General features: G+C 36.3%; 1 protein-coding gene across 10 annotated transcripts in view; it reads left to right on the forward strand.

Moving 5' to 3' along the window:
* Window positions 1-15,860, forward strand: part of SSBP2 (single stranded DNA binding protein 2) — a 249,913-nt gene that overhangs the window by 152,099 nt on the left and 81,954 nt on the right. For 5 of the 10 annotated variants that reach the window (XM_045197919.3, XM_024563571.4, XM_024563572.4 and 2 more), the window contains exon 5: window positions 12,656-12,745. The exons of the other annotated variants lie outside the window; for them this stretch is intronic. In XM_045197919.3, coding sequence (XP_045053854.1) covers window positions 12,656-12,745 — 90 coding nt within the window. The remainder of the gene's footprint in view (window positions 1-12,655; window positions 12,746-15,860) is intronic. 10 annotated transcript variants of the gene reach the window in all.

A 15,860-nucleotide genomic window follows, 5' to 3' on the forward strand; every position in this document is an offset into this window, starting at 1 on the left:
ACTATTTTATGGCTCCATTTTTCAAAACGGTGTTTAAAATTAAGAACAATCTGACAGTAACCAGAGGGGAGGTGGGAGGGAATAATGGGGGGGGGTGGGTTTTCGAGAACATCTATAAAGGACACAGGGACAGAACCGAAGGGGGATAGGATCAAGGGTGGGAAGTGGGCATGGCTAGAGTGGGGGGAAATTGGAGACAACTGTACTGAACAACAATAAAAGATAAGAAAAAAAAGAATTAAATAATGCATTAAAGAAAAAAAGACTCTATTTATAAATCTCCCTCTAGACTTAGACTTTCATTTATCTCAATATCTTCCGCACACTACCACAGGAACCTTTCTTGGTAAATTTTTTTTTAAAGAAGCCTGGGTTCTTCCTTCCTTCCTTCCTTCCTTCCTTCCTTCCTTCCTTCCTTCCTTCCTTACCTCCCTCCTTCCCTCCCTCCCTCCCTTTCTTTCTTTTTAGACAGAGGGGAAGGGAGGGAGAAAGAGAGGGAGAGAAACATCACTGTGTGGTTGCCTCTCGCACACCCCCTACTGGGGACCTGGCCTGCAACCCAGTCATGTGCCCTGACTGGGAATCCAACCCACGGACCTTTGGTTCACAGGCCAGTGCTCAATCCACTGAGCCACACCCAGCCAGGGCTCCTTGGCAGATTTTTAATAAAATGTCTTTTGAATGAAAATAAAATAAAATAAAATGAAGTTAACTGAATGGCTATAAGTGATTGTCGACCATATATTAGAATTGATCTTGAAAATGGATCATGTGGTCACCTTACAGTAGTCAGGTTACTATTTGGATGAAGTGATATGAAAAATAAGGTGACATTTCCTGTGTAATAACACTGTTGAGTTATGTTCACCACCTACAGTGAGTGCTCACATGTACATTGTAGTTTATACCCCTTTGGTGTTCTTTAACACTATCCAGGCCTATTTAGGAAATGCAAAGCAAGTACTAGCTATATTAATGTCTCTCAGTTTGTCTTCCAGAAACTTAATATGCTTACTTGCCATAAAATATCATAGGGTACTTTAGATATAAGATACTTATTAATTCTATAAGTGACATAATATTTATCTTAGCCAGAAACAAAACATGTTATTGTAATGGCATAGATTTGTTTCAGTCAGTTTTTAACTGACCACATACCAGGCACTGCTAAGCACTGCATATACAAAGGAGGAAAACAGGCCTGACCCTTTAGAACTAAGTATTTTCAGCCTGAACAGAGAAAATCCCAACATAATATGGTTGGTACTACAAAAGACTTTATGCAAGTGTAACAGAAACCATTAATTCTTATCTGTCATTTCCTGATGAAGTATATATTGCTTTAATTGTCCATACCTAAGGTGGTGGTCAATTGTTTTCTCTGTCATACAGGAAAAATTACAAAGAAGGCCTTAAGTGAAAAGAAATGAGTTCAAGACACAAGGTCAATAATATTGTTAAATAAGTTGGGGTGTGACAGAGTTGTTAGTAAATCACTGTTCTTGCTGAATGTTTCGCACATTCTAAATTGAACTCATGCTTCTCCCCAGCCCCTTTTGCGCTCCTCCCTCCAAACTTGATGCACATGCAGTGCACCTGTCTCCTTGCATCATAGCATGCTATGCCGGAAATCTGGGAGTCATCTGACCCACCTGTTCCTTTACCCCTTTTTTGGTTGACCTTCATCAATCCTGTCAGTTTTTAACTTTATATATAGTCTGTCCAGAAAAAGTCCAATCATTGTTAACATAAAAAGAACAGTTTGTGCAACATTGATGTAACCCGGCAGCCAAGGAGAGTAGACTGGAATACACATGTGTGAACAATGATGACTTCACTGTACTAGTCCGTGGGGGTGGTAAATGCCTTTGAGTGAGCATGTGTACTGTGTGGCTGTCACATTGAAAATAACTGAATGAGTAGAGCAATGAATCTGCATCCAACTTTGTGTTAAGCTTGAACATTCCTTTGCAGAAACTATTCAGATGATTCAGAAGTCTGCAGCAATGGGCAACCGGTGATTGGCAGCTTCATCATGAGCGCCTGCCCACTCACGTCTCATATAAAGTTTCTTGGTGAAACATACAATCACCCAGGTGACTCAGCCCCCCTACAGCCCCAATTTGGTGCCCTGTGACTTCTGGCTTTTCCCAAAACTAAAATCACCTTTGAAAGGGAAAAGATTTCATACCATCATGAGATTCAGGAAAATACAACAGGGCAGCTGATGGCAACTGGAAGAAACGTGTGAGGTCCCAAGGGGCCTATTTTGAAGGGGACTGTGAGGTATCATTGTCCTATGTACCATGTTTCATATATATATTTTATCTTCACCTGAGAACATGCTTATTGATTTTAGACAGAAGGGAAGGGAGGGAAAAAGACAGGGAGAGAAACATCGATCTGTTGCCTGTCATACTTGCCCCGACTGGGACAGAGCCCGCAACCTAACCATGTGCTCTGAGTGGGAATTGAACCCATGACATTTTGGTTTACAGGACGAAGCCCAACTAGCTGAGCAACACCAGCCAAGGCTGAAACATATTTTGAATCCATCCACATTTCTTCTCCACAGCTCAGCCTGTCATTATGCTACCTCAGAAGGAATCTTCTCTTGCCCCTACTATTTCACTTTCTCAAGGGTACTACCAGAGTTATCTTTTTAAAACAGTAGATGTGATGATCATATGATTCTGTCTCAAAACTCCTGGATGGCTGTGTATTGACCCTATGAAAAAGTTATAATCATCTCTCCTGTCACACAGTGGAATCACTGTGTTTTAGCCCCATGACCTTGCTTAATGCTGTTTCTTATACTCTGTCACTCCCCTGCCCATCCCAGGGTCTTCTTAACTCTTTTAGTTCGTATAATTTAATTATGTTGCCTTACTTTTTAATTCTCTTTTGCCCCTTTATCACCGACTTTTTCTTCAGCTTTCAGCTGCAATGTTACTTCTAGAAAAACATTTTGTATTCCTCCAAAGTACATCTTTCCCCTTTCTTTTTCTAGTATTTATCACAATGGTAAATAAATACATGTGTAATTGTCTGTTTCCCCCTTTAAGGTTATAAACTCCTGAGAACAAGAATAAGGTCTACTTGGTGTAGTGTCAGATAGGTGGTAGACACAGATATTTGTTGGCTAAAAAGTGCACTGTTGAATGAACATTGTGAAGTCAAAGATTTAAAATATATAAAAAGCTAAAACATTTCAATCATGTGGTCACTTTCAAAACTTCAACAACATGGATGGACCCAGAGGGAGGTATACTAGGTGAAATGTAGACAGAGAAAGACAAATTCCATATGATTCCACTGGTATGTGGAATCTAAAAAATGAAACAAATGAACAAAACAAAGCAGAAATACACTCCTAGATATAGAGAATAAATTGACGGCTGCCAGATGGGAGAGGGTTTGAGGGATGGGTCCAAAAGGTGAAGGGGATTAAGAAGTACAAACTTCCTGTTATAAAATAACTCATAGGGATATAATGTACAGCATAGGGAATATAGCCTATGGTGTTGTGATAACTTTGTGTGGTGGCAGATGACTACCAGACTTATCCTGGTGATCACTGCTTAAAGTATATAAGTGTTGAATCACGATGTTATACACCTGAAACTAATATAATATTGTATGTTAACTATCACTCAAAATAAAAAAATAAATAACTTCAAATTTTTGCAATTGAATTCAAAGCCATTTTACTTGTAAAAGCTGTCATACTTTTTAAATTTTAATTAAAATTCTTTTTATTCTTTCTTGTTATCCACTATTCATAAAAACCTATACCAAATAAATTTTGCATGCTTCCAAAAAGTAAACCAACTATTTAAGGATAAAGATTTCTTATCTTGAGAATATACAAGAGAATGCGGCCCAGTGTCTGAAGGCAGATACTTCCAAAAGAGGAAACCCCAGGTGCTCTGAGGAGTGACGGCACACTCTGGAGCCCCGTACTCCTTTGTGATATAAGCTTTGGTGCATTTGGTTAAGCAAACAGTCACACCAGCTCTTTATGTTGAAACGGTGTTTAACCATCTTTCTCTGATGACTAAGTATCCTACAGATTTCATATCAGTGAACGTCAGTGATTACTGTAGAGCCTTGTAGTTGACGGTTAGGGAAACTGGTGGGTGAAGTTTGGCCAAATGGGCCTCAACCACTGTCCAGTGGAATTTATTTTTTAAATTTTAAAGTAAATATCTAAGCATAATTGACTTTACCTTCACTTCCCTGTTCAAACATAAAGTAATAATTGTTTGATGAATTTCTCATATTTTAAGTCTAGTTAACTGTATTTTTATGGTTCCTGTCTTTAGGATCTTTGTTAAAGTGTGTTTAGATTATCTCTCCACTAAAACATTACACAAATATAAAAGCACCCTTTGCAGGTGTCCCTTAATCCGTATGTTTATATGTGCTAACATATGGTAATGTTTTAATTTGTTGTGGCAGCAATTAAATAGTTTCAACCCAATGGCAGAAGTAAGCAGAATTTATACTCCATACTAATAAAAAAGATTTAGAAAGCTGGTTCAGTGGCTTAGCCCAGTTTCTAGTTTGGAGCCAGTATAAACAAGTATTTTTATTTATTATCTTATTGTTTTCATTTTGTGTCTCTTACAATCCATCTGTTATGCCACTTTTAAGAAAGCAGTAACTAATGTCTTTTAAAACTAAATAGTAATATTTCTGCTCAAGTTTCTTTCAAGTTCTCTTTTTATCCATAATAACAACTTCTTGGAGATAGGAGATAATTTAAATAAAATAAATTTGAAGCTTTAAAAATTAATTTTGGTATGGGAATCATCCTAAAATTGTGATATAATGAAATAATTTGAAATTTCTTTTTTTAAACCTATTAGAATACCTACTTAAGCATATTTAACTATTCTAGATAAAATTAAGAGCTTTTGAAAATTTTTTATATTAGATGTATATTGTTTCAGATTCATGCTAATAATGTATTAAAGGAAAAACACTCAGAATTATTGACTTTAAATTTCTTCCTAAAATGCTGTGAATTTCAAAAGAAAAAATATTTCAGAGGAGATATGTCTTTTGTGTAAATATTTAACTGACTCATAAGGGATAAGAATTTTTAAAAGATGAATATATAATAATTAACTCCTTTCAGGAAAAATCAAACAAATATTACAATGATTCATGCTATTGATACAGAGCTGTACCTCCATGGCTGTAATCTCTTCTGTGACAAAAATTTTAAAAACTTAAATAGAGGTTCTGTGGTCATAAAATCAGAAAAGTGTGCCTCGGATTCTAAGGCCATTTTAAGATGAGAGAGTAAGCAATTGAGAGAGACCCTGCAGCAGACAATGGAGAGGAACTGAAGACAGTTTAGAAGATCCGACACTTTCAAAGTGTCCTAGGAGATTCTGGAGACTGATAGCAGCCAGCTGGCAGAGGGGTGTGCAAGTGGCCATCATTGGGATGATATAGAATGAGTAATGGAAATGCTGTGTAGGTGGAAAATGCTATGCACCAGGAGTGGTGTGGCCAGTAATAATGAGTGGAGACCTAGACAGGGGAACTATTGGCATTAAGGGAATCCAACTGCAAGTAGTGAGAATTCAGCTATAGAAATAGAAGTCTAATTGCAGGGCATATTCCCTCAGAAGTAATAGGAAGAAGGAACGCAGTAGAATGTTTTGCTCTGGTCTCTGAGACACTGAGATGCTCGTTAGATGGAAACCAAGGGTGGAAGCCCTGCCAATGCAAGTAAGAAACGGGCCGTCTTTGGGCACAGGATTGGTGTGGTATTCTAGTGAGTTTGAATCAGTGTGCAGGGTCAGAACAGGGGCCATTAGCAAAGTTAACATGCTGGTGAACCCTAACCTGTGGTTTCAGTCGTCTTTATATTTTCCCAACCCTAGGAGTTAGCTTGGCTAAAGTCTAGATGGGGTTCATAGAAAGTTCTGTGAAGAAGCTCTATTCCTTTATGAATAAGGGGAAAGCAGGCTTAGAGGGCTGGCAGACAATTATAACTGGGGAAGAGCTGCTGCATGTGCCGTTCTTCTGCCTGTGCTTCCCCACTCTTCACTGCGGAAGGGGAAAAAACCGAGTCACATCGGCACAACTCAAAGCCACTAAAATAATTGTGAGACCAGGAAAATCACAGAAACAACCTTTGTTAAAGCTGGGAGATATTTTTATTTTTAATCAGAGTGACAGTTGACTTAATCACAATGAGAGTATTAGCCAATACATACTGTGCAACAGGTCAAGTGCAATCACCTCTAAGGATCCACAGAGTTCCCTAGTGTCTCCATTCCCCATGAAAAGTGTCCTTCAAAGTGAAATAATCATTTGGGGGGAGAGGTGTTTTATAATAGTTTTCTACTGCTGACAGAATAAATTACCACAAGTATAGCAGCTTAAACAACATAAGTTTATTATCTCACAATTCTGTAGGTCACTCTGGTTTCACTGGGCCGGTTTCTCTACTCCAGGTCTCACAAGGCTGAAATGGAGCTGTGTGGGCCAGCTGGGCTCTTATCAGGAGGTTCTGGGAAGAATCCACTTTCAAGTTTGTGTAGGTTGTTGCTAGAACCCAGTTTTGGGGAGTCGTCATCGCAGGAGTCACCCTGGGGCTGCTTTCAGCTTCTAGAATGTTCACAGGCCCCAGGGTTAGCAGGGATGGCTTTGGGTGGCTGTTCTGCCTACCACAGAGAGGACATTATTTTTTCCCCAAGGATGACTTACCCAATTTCTCTTTCAGGGTTCCAGGAAGAGTAATTAAAATGCCTGGACTCTCAAACAAGTAGAAGACCAGGGGTTTTTACATTGAATCAATAGCGTAGAAAAAAGACAAAGGCTTCCATCGTAGAGTCAAAGAAGGAAAAGCTAGGGTAATGACCAGAATCTGTAACAGTTAAAAGCTTGTGAAAGAGGGCACAACATTAATATTCCTAACACTTTTCCTTGTGTTTCTGTTTAAACTATGGTATTTTGAAATAGTGTTGAAGGCTACTTTATTGTTTGACTGAAATGTTAGTTTGTGGGTGTGGGAGGGGTGCTTAATGGAAAAGCTCTCACATATTGGCCTACAGTGTGGCCATGTGGCCATAATGCAGGTTTATTGCTCCAGTAACAATTTACATAGCATCTGAAATTCATATGAAGGTAATAAATGCTTCTTGAGGGCTGAGCTTTATAAATACAATATGTGAATGATAAAAATGTCATCAATATCCCCATTTCATTTTTAAATAGGAAATTTTATATGCTGTTAATTTGTTTTCTTAATAACACAGAATCCTCATTTTGAGGAGTATTCACATCAAGTTCAAAATTGTGTAGTATCCAAATGAATCTGTGCATCTGAGAACAGCCCCCTGCATGTAGTAAACACTTGATATTTGGGACGCCTGTGCAAATATGAAGATATCACCTAGAACTTAATGATCTCAAAACAAATCCCTTATGTCAGCCCCTTTTCTTATAACTTACCATTTCCGATTAAAACTGAATATAGAATTCAAGGAACCTGAATTCTGAACCCAGAAGTAGGGCTGCAGTCTTGAAAACCAACAACTAAATTAAAGTCTGCCTCCTAAAGTATTCTTAAGAATGAAATCATCACTGTGTTTTTCAGGGTCTTTTGCATTTCTCTTGTACTTAAAACATTTTTTAGCATCAGTAGCTGCTTCCCTTCTGTTTCCCGTAATTTCCTATGCGTCTTGGCTTTCCTATGGAAAGGTTACCATTTTGTAGAAATTCCCAGCCAGTCAAAGCACTCTTTTTCTTCTTCATGGCAGACATCAGCTGTAATATTTAGATCACCAGCTCTTAGCCATTTTATATGTTTTTAGGGGCCCCTTCTTCACAGATGTTTGGTTTTTGCTTATTTGATTTTGTTTTTAATGCTATTTCTGGGTGTGTCACTCTTTTGGAAGCCTAAGAGGTTGAATACTGTTCTCTGGATAATTAAGATTTGGTGAAAGCAACCTAAAAAATATTTTTTGTGATTTAAACAGACCTAAAAAAGTATCACAACAATCAGTGATGCTGGTTCTCCAGATTTTCAGGGGGTGACTGAAAATCTGTGGGGGTAGCCTGGGGTAGATATGTGATGCTAAAAAATGAACTTACTTAGTCAATGCAAACAAATGCCCAAGAATAATGTAAATGATTTTTAGATTGTTTCTAGGATCTGAATTTCCAAAACTGAAAAACTGGTTTTTTATAGTCTAAAAATTAAAATGTTTTTCATCTTTTTTTCATTGAAATAAGAGTTCTTTTTAAACTTAAAAATATCTGCATTTAATTTAACCTTAAATTTCAGGGAGTAGGTTTGTCTTAGCATTTGGTCATATTTTATAGCTATTGATATAATTGGCATTGTGTGTGTTTAACGTATAATAATTGGCTGCAGTTCTGTTACCAAGGGAGAAGGGAAAAACAGATGTTTGTAGTCTACCAGCAGATTCTCTCATAGCTGCTACAGAGGACCCTTTTAAAGTATGTGAAAGTAGTATGTACATAAATAAAACTAAAAAATCTCAATAAAATGAAGTGCTCTGGGAAAAATGTAAATGAAGAGAATTGAAGCAAATAGAAGTAGCAAATATAAAAAGAATAATGATAATTATTTCCAAAATGTCTTTGTTTTCAGGCAGTTTTACTGCTGCATATTTTTTAACTTTCAAAAAGCAGATAAGCACAATATTATATAAACTACTTCAGAGCAGTATCAAAGACAGTTTGCCATCCAATTCATTTTGAGAAGATAGAATAATCCTGATGCTCAAGCTTGAAAAATATAATACAGCACGGAATGCTTTCAACCTGTCTATATTTAGAGTATAAAATCCTGAATAAAAGGTTTGCAAATATAATTTATTAGCTTATTAAAAGGATCACCCATGATATTCTAGCTTATCTCAGAAACACAATGGTAGTTTAAGAAAACTATCAGTATATGATTACTTATATCATGCTTCCAAAAGAAAAACCAAATAACACCGATCAAATATGAAAAGTCAAAAACATTCTTTTTTTATTCCTGATTCTTTGAAAATTGTTTTTAGAATATTACACACAAAAAGTATGATTAAGAATGTCTTCAACCAACAACTAAAATATTTAACTGTGCTTTGCATTAAAATTGTGAAGATAACTGCTATCATCATTTTATTTTTTATTTCATTAAAAATTTTTTATTACAGTTTACATTTAGTATTATTTTGTATTAATTTCAAGTGTACAGCACAGTGGTTAGACAATAGTAAACTTTACAAAATGTTCCCCTTAATGTTTTCAGTAACCAACTGGCACCATACATAGTTATTACATTATTAACTATATTTTCTATGCTGTACTTTACATTCCTACCACTCTTTTATAACTACCAATCACTAACCCTTATAACCCAGTGATTCCACTTCCGGGGTGGAAGGGGTGATCCCCCTAAACACAGAATTATCTTAGGGAGGGTGGATCCCTTGTAGTACAGGATTTCCCCTCTAGTTTAGTGTTCTAGGAACCCATCTGTGTCAGTGTACCAGCTGGTGTTGTTGTGAGAGGCTGCATTGGGCTTCAGTGAATTTTTTTTGAAGTCTCAACACTTTTGCCCATTTTGTGGTGGGTGATTTACAAGCGCACCTGCCCACACACCGTGCTGAGTGTTCAGCAGTTTTTGACCAAAATCAGCTTGGCCTCCATATCCCACCCTCCCTATGCACTCGATCTTGCCCCAAGTGACTTTTTTTTTGTTTCCCTGAGTAAAAAAAAATCCTTAAAGGGAAACATTTTGCCAGTGTGGACAAGGTGAAACGAAAAACAGCAGAAGCACTAAAAGGCATCAAAATCAACAAGTTCAAAAACTGTTCTAAGCAGTGGAAAAAACATTTTGATAGGTGTATCACATCAAATGGAAAGTACTTTGAAGGTGACTGAGGTTTAAACATGTAACAATAAATACACAATATTTTATAAGTAAATTCCAAATTTTGGGGGGTCCCTCCTTGTATATCTGAAAAATCCAAAATACTTATTTGAAAGAATATATGTACCCCTATATTACTGTAGCATTATTTACCATAGCCAAGATATGGAAGCAACCCAAATGCCCATCAATAGATGAATGGATAAAAAAGCTGTGGCACAAACATGCAATGGAATATTACATGGCCATAAAAAAGAATGAAATCTTACCATTTGTAACAGCATGGATGGACCTAGATGGTATTAGGCTAAGTGAAACAAGTCAGCCAGAGAAAGACAAATACTATATGATTTCACTACATGTAGAATCTAAACAATAATATAAATGTACACACAAAACAGAAACCGACTCATAGATACAGGGAACAGACTGATGGTTGCCAGAGGGGAGGAGGTTTGGGGGACTGGGTGAGAAAGATAAAGGGATTGAGAAGTACATTACCATTTGAAATGTTTCTCAAAAAAGTACCTGCCAATGGCTTAAAAATAGTACAGATGGCTTCCTAATAAAAATCCGGATTTCTTGCCCAGTCTCTTCCTACTCATCCCTCCCTTTAGTCCTCCTTCAGTCTCTAATAATTGTATCACTATATTAGTTTCTTTATTATTACCTTCACAATTTTATATACTTAAAATATTTTTCCTATTCCACCTAATATAGACTTTCTATCTTAATTCCCCAATATATAATTAGGCAACTGGTTCTATAACATCCTTAGTAAATAAAACTATTAGTTATTTAACATATAGTATCTTGATAAATGCTAATTTTGTTTAGCAAGCAATTGCATCCTAATTTTATTATAAGCAAAATTGTATTGTGTGCCTGTGGTTTTGAAGCCTCCATACAGAAGTATGGAGGCCACTATTGACAACTGAGGCTAAAGTAAGAACTCTTTTAGCTTTTATTTCAGATTTTTATTTAAGAAGAGAAAATACACACTTACAATATACTTCTGTATCCTTAAACTCAAAAATAAGGAGTTAGAAAATAAAAATATTTTTAAATTCAATTATATAATAATATTTAAGGAAAAGGAGAAAGTGAAAAATGGTCCTGGGCATACATGCAAGGGAAAAATAAATAACTCAAAAAGAGGAAGGAACAGAGGTTGACATATGCCATCTTAGAGGGTAGAATGATACAATCACAGAAAGGGCCGGAGAGGAAATGACCGCACAGACTAAAAGACAAATACACAGCAACGTGAAGAAAGATTTTACGGTGACTCTTTAAAGTTCACTTTAAATATCCTTGGGAAAGCAAATAACTGTTTCCTAATTAAGTTTATTTGAAAATACCAAATTTAATATATTGGATATATAAAAAATAGGTTCAATTATATTAGTGACTTGGGATAAAATAAAAAATTAAAAGTAAAGTTGTCACTCTCAAAAAATCCTTGAAATTTAAATCACGTAATAAAATAAATTATTTAAGAGCAGTTAGAAAATACATATCTGAAAGTATATATTAAAAGCATAGAAATTAAGTCACTAAAGAGACACTTTCAATGATGATAATTTTACATTTGCCCTGAAGTTTAATGTATTCTGTTTACTTAGAAGAAATGCTTTAAAGCCACATCATTTGTATGTTTTTCTTTTTTTTGCAAGAAAGATAAAAAATCAACACTAAATAATCATGGATGTATTGCATAATAAAGGATTTTCCATGGTATTCTAATGGAAATTTACACAAATCCAGTGCAACTAATGCTTGGTAGCAGTTCTTACTATAATTAACCAGATACAGTAGATCCAGGATTTGTTTTGAGTTCCCTTCACGGCAGAACTGTTGGGTCTGTACCCATCTGTCTTTAGCATATTTCTGGGTCCTTCCTGACAGCTCTCAGTGATTGTAATATGTCTGACCAGGTTGAGAGATGAAATCCATGCTTGTAGAACAGTTGTGTACATTACTGTTCTGTGTAAGAATTCAGTCTAAAACGTTGATTTAATTAAGAGTCTAAACCCAAAGTTTTTCTTACTCCTATGTAACCAAGCCCCAGGATTACATGAAATTGTGAGTGAAGTAGGCTTTGAATTTTTCAATCTGATTTTTTTCATAATCTATTTACATGAGACTAATCTCTCCAAATCTAATTCCTTTCTCTTGTTCAATCTCCTAATTACTTTTTTATTCTCACCACCTTATTTTTGCTATCAGTTGTATTTTGGCTACCCACTGTAGTGTATCAGAAAGGGAATAAATAATGTGTCGCCACCTGGAAGCAGAAACTTAATTGCACTTGTTAGGACACATAGAAAAGTGTGCCCTGTAAAGGACGTCCTTTTTTCCCACTCCTACGTCTTCCATTGTCAAACTTACTACTTACATGTTTACCTACTGTTACTGATGTTGCCATTTAAGACGCCTGTGCCTGAAAGCATTTTCTTAAACTTTTATCATTTTGTCATATTATTTGCTTTTTACATATCATTGAAATATACCATCATATTAAAGTTTTGTGACTTCAAAAAGTGTAGAAACCTGTTTAAGCCAAATAACTTACTCATATACTAAACTAACTGTTGTATCTTAATTTACCTCTGTAGTGGGGGAAATGACCCATATTTGTTCCCGGGAATGAAAAGCTTTTCCTCCTACCATTATCACTAGGTTTTGGTTTTGTGCCTGCTCTGTAATGATATAGGTTTGTTTCTCCTTTATTCTTTGCAGAGTGCTGCAGCAGCTCCCAGTCCAGTGCTAGGAAACATTCCCCCAGGAGATGGCATGCCAGTAGGTCCTGTACCACCAGGGTTCTTTCAGGTACTCAGAGAAACTCCGGCTGGGAATGTTAAGGCCTAGGAACTCCTGTTTGATTTTATTTAAAGATATAAAGGAGAATGAGGCTGTTTTTATTTGTAAGGTAAACATAATGCTGGGCGGCCAACTCTTGATTATTCAGAGACTGGATATGTAATGTATAGATTAGCCCTTCCTTCCTGTACTATTGTCAAAGTTTTATTCATTTTTTATTTTGCAATTTCATTGTTCAAGAAGAAAGAAAGGAGTTGGAATGAAAATGAGCTTGTTAAGTTAACTGTAGTAAAGATTTGGTGGGAGCAAAGGCTAATGATGAAGTTGTGAAATGGTATATAGATTTTAAACTTCTAAGCTATCTGTATCTCCAGAAACTAATGATAATCAAGATTTGGCTGCACTTTTAAAATATGGCAAAATCATAACCTATTTACTTATCGAGATTATAGGCTCTATCAAAATATTTGAGAATCATCTTTGTGGCTTTTAAGGTGGAATTTCATTAATTAATATTACATCACATTTTAAAATCATTGTAATATATGTATGTTAGTTTTTAAAAATTTCAACAAGACCATTTATTTTAGCAATGATAATAATGATTTTAGAATTATAGTATACCCCTTTTTAATTTTATGGCATCCATATTTTAATTCTGATGGTTTTTTAACCCAAACCAACAAAGATTCTAAAGGGTTTTTTTTTAACTACATAGTTAATTTTATAACACCCTTTGAAAAAATTAGGAAAAATTCAGGAGTTAAAAACTAGAGTTGGAAGGCATTATAGGAATTAATATAATATGTTATAATAATAATAACTAACACAATACCTGCTTACTCTATGCCACGCTTTGTTCTAAATGTTTTACATATATAAACTCTTACTTTTTACAATAACCCCAGGTGTAAAGTGTGCATCACTATCATTTCCATCACACAGGTGGAAAAGCCAAGGCTTGGTAGCTAAGTGGTTTGTACAAAGTCAGAAAGTATCGGGTCTGGGGTCCACATCAAGGCTTTCTGGTCTCGTCATTAAATTTAACTTCTAAAGTTTATGATTGATCATTACTCATAAAACATTTCTAGCTCATTTTATTTTTTCCTTGTTCTTTTACTCTCTAGCCAAGGATACATTGGAATTAGTAAGTAAATCAGAAGACTGTGCTTGTAAGAGTTAGAAGAAGAAACCTCTCTATGTGGCACTTTTTTAATAAAGGGGATAATTTGATTAGGAAGCTAAAGTCTAGGGTTAAGCAAAATGTATAAACCAACACATTTTCAGTTTCATATTTTGTATAATGAACTCTTCTTCCTTTACCTGCTTTCTGCCTTAATCTTGATAACAGTAGTTGAAAAGAGTTAAATTTGTTTTAATTATTTTGATGTTATAAACAGTTGAGTACTATTAGGTACCAGGCACTATTGCAAACATCTAAAAATGAGTATATATTTTATGTATCTTCCTGAAGATCATTTTCTAGCCAGTGAGATATTATTTAAAAAAAGTAACTATAATACAGCAAGATAAGTGCTGTAACAGAGTAAAATGTAAAGTTCTGTAGTGACCTAGAAGAGAGCTATTGAGTCTTCCTGAATTGGAGCTCAGAGTGCTTTAGAAAACGTTCTTCAGGGGAACCCCCAAAGGGATGCTATTCCAGAAAGAGGGAACAGTATAAGCAAAAGTGTGGAGGCATTAGAATGACCCTGTGCAGAAGTATTCAGAGTAGTACCTACAGAAAGTAGAGGAAGAAGGTAGGCAGGAGTTCCTGGACGTGAAGTTGGGAAGGTATCATCTAGCATATTGAGAAGGGCCATTTATTCCATGTTAGGAACTTGAGTCTTTTTTTGGTAGGCATGTAAGAGCTGTCAGAGATCTTTAAAAAGGGCAGTGACCTGAATTCAAACTATAGAGTGGATTCAGGCATTGTTAGGCACCTATGACACAATTTGACATAACGTCCCTGCCTTCAAGAAACACATGGCATGGTTAATGAGAGAGAGAAAAGGCAATTCGAGTACAAACAAAACTGGCTATATTAAATGAGTAGTGTGCTATTAGAGCAAATCAGAAGGCTACCAAACCCAATCTTGGGAGAGGCATTTCAGGGAAATAATAAATGAAATCCACATTGGCATCTGAAGATGAGTTTGGCACAGGAGGCAGGGAGAGAGGGAAAGAATATTTCAAAGAGAGGGGAAAAAATTTCAAAGACCCGGAGTGTAAAGCAGAGAAACCAAGTGCAAAACTGTAGCTTAATTAATTAAAGGGGCAGTGGCTAGTGATGAATATCCAGAACTTGGAGGGGCCTAATAGATTAGTTAAGCCTTTGTGCCTTGATCTAAAGGGCAGTAGTAAGCTATGGAAGGATTTTAAGCAGGAGAGAGGCATGTCCATATTTGCCTTTTTAGAAAAATCGCTGCAGCTGCAATGTGCAGCAGGGATTGCAGGGGCACCAGTCTGAAGGTAGGGAGAATGTTTCGGAGTCTGCTGCAGCAATCGGGGGACATTTAATGATGGCCTGAAGTAAGGCAGTGGTAGTGGGTATGGAGAAAGAGGAAAGATTTGAGTGACAAATAAATGCGGGATTATGAGTAAAAGGATTCAGAAGTAATATCCTGGTTTCTGGCTAACCTGGACAGATGACAGATGGAGGTTTCATTTTCTGAGATAGGGACCACAGATGAGGAGTAGGATTGAAGTGGGACAGATGAGGTTCCTGTGGGACCTCCCAAAAATATCCCTTAGGCCAATGAACTTACAGGTTTAAGGCCTAAAACAATGATCTAGGATAGAGATAAAAATGGCAGGATTATCATCATATTAAGGGCACTTGAATCCACAGAGGTAGATTAATTGTCCAGGGAGAAAGTGACAGAATAAGACAGTAAGAGCATACACAACAAAACTCCCAAAACACTGATGCTTAAAAGATGAACAAAGGTAGCAGCACCCATTTAGGAGACTGGATACAGGGGTACCGGTTGATTGGCTATTACAGGAGCCCAAACAAGAGAGTTTGTGCACATACTCAAGGCAGTGGCAGTGGGATTGGAAAGGAAGAAGCAATTCATAGTTACACTTGATAGGCCTCAGTTGATTAACCAAATTAGAAGTAGAA

The sequence above is a fragment of the Desmodus rotundus genome, chromosome 1 (assembly GCF_022682495.2).
Source record: "Desmodus rotundus isolate HL8 chromosome 1, HLdesRot8A.1, whole genome shotgun sequence".
NCBI lineage: Eukaryota > Metazoa > Chordata > Mammalia > Chiroptera > Phyllostomidae > Desmodus > Desmodus rotundus.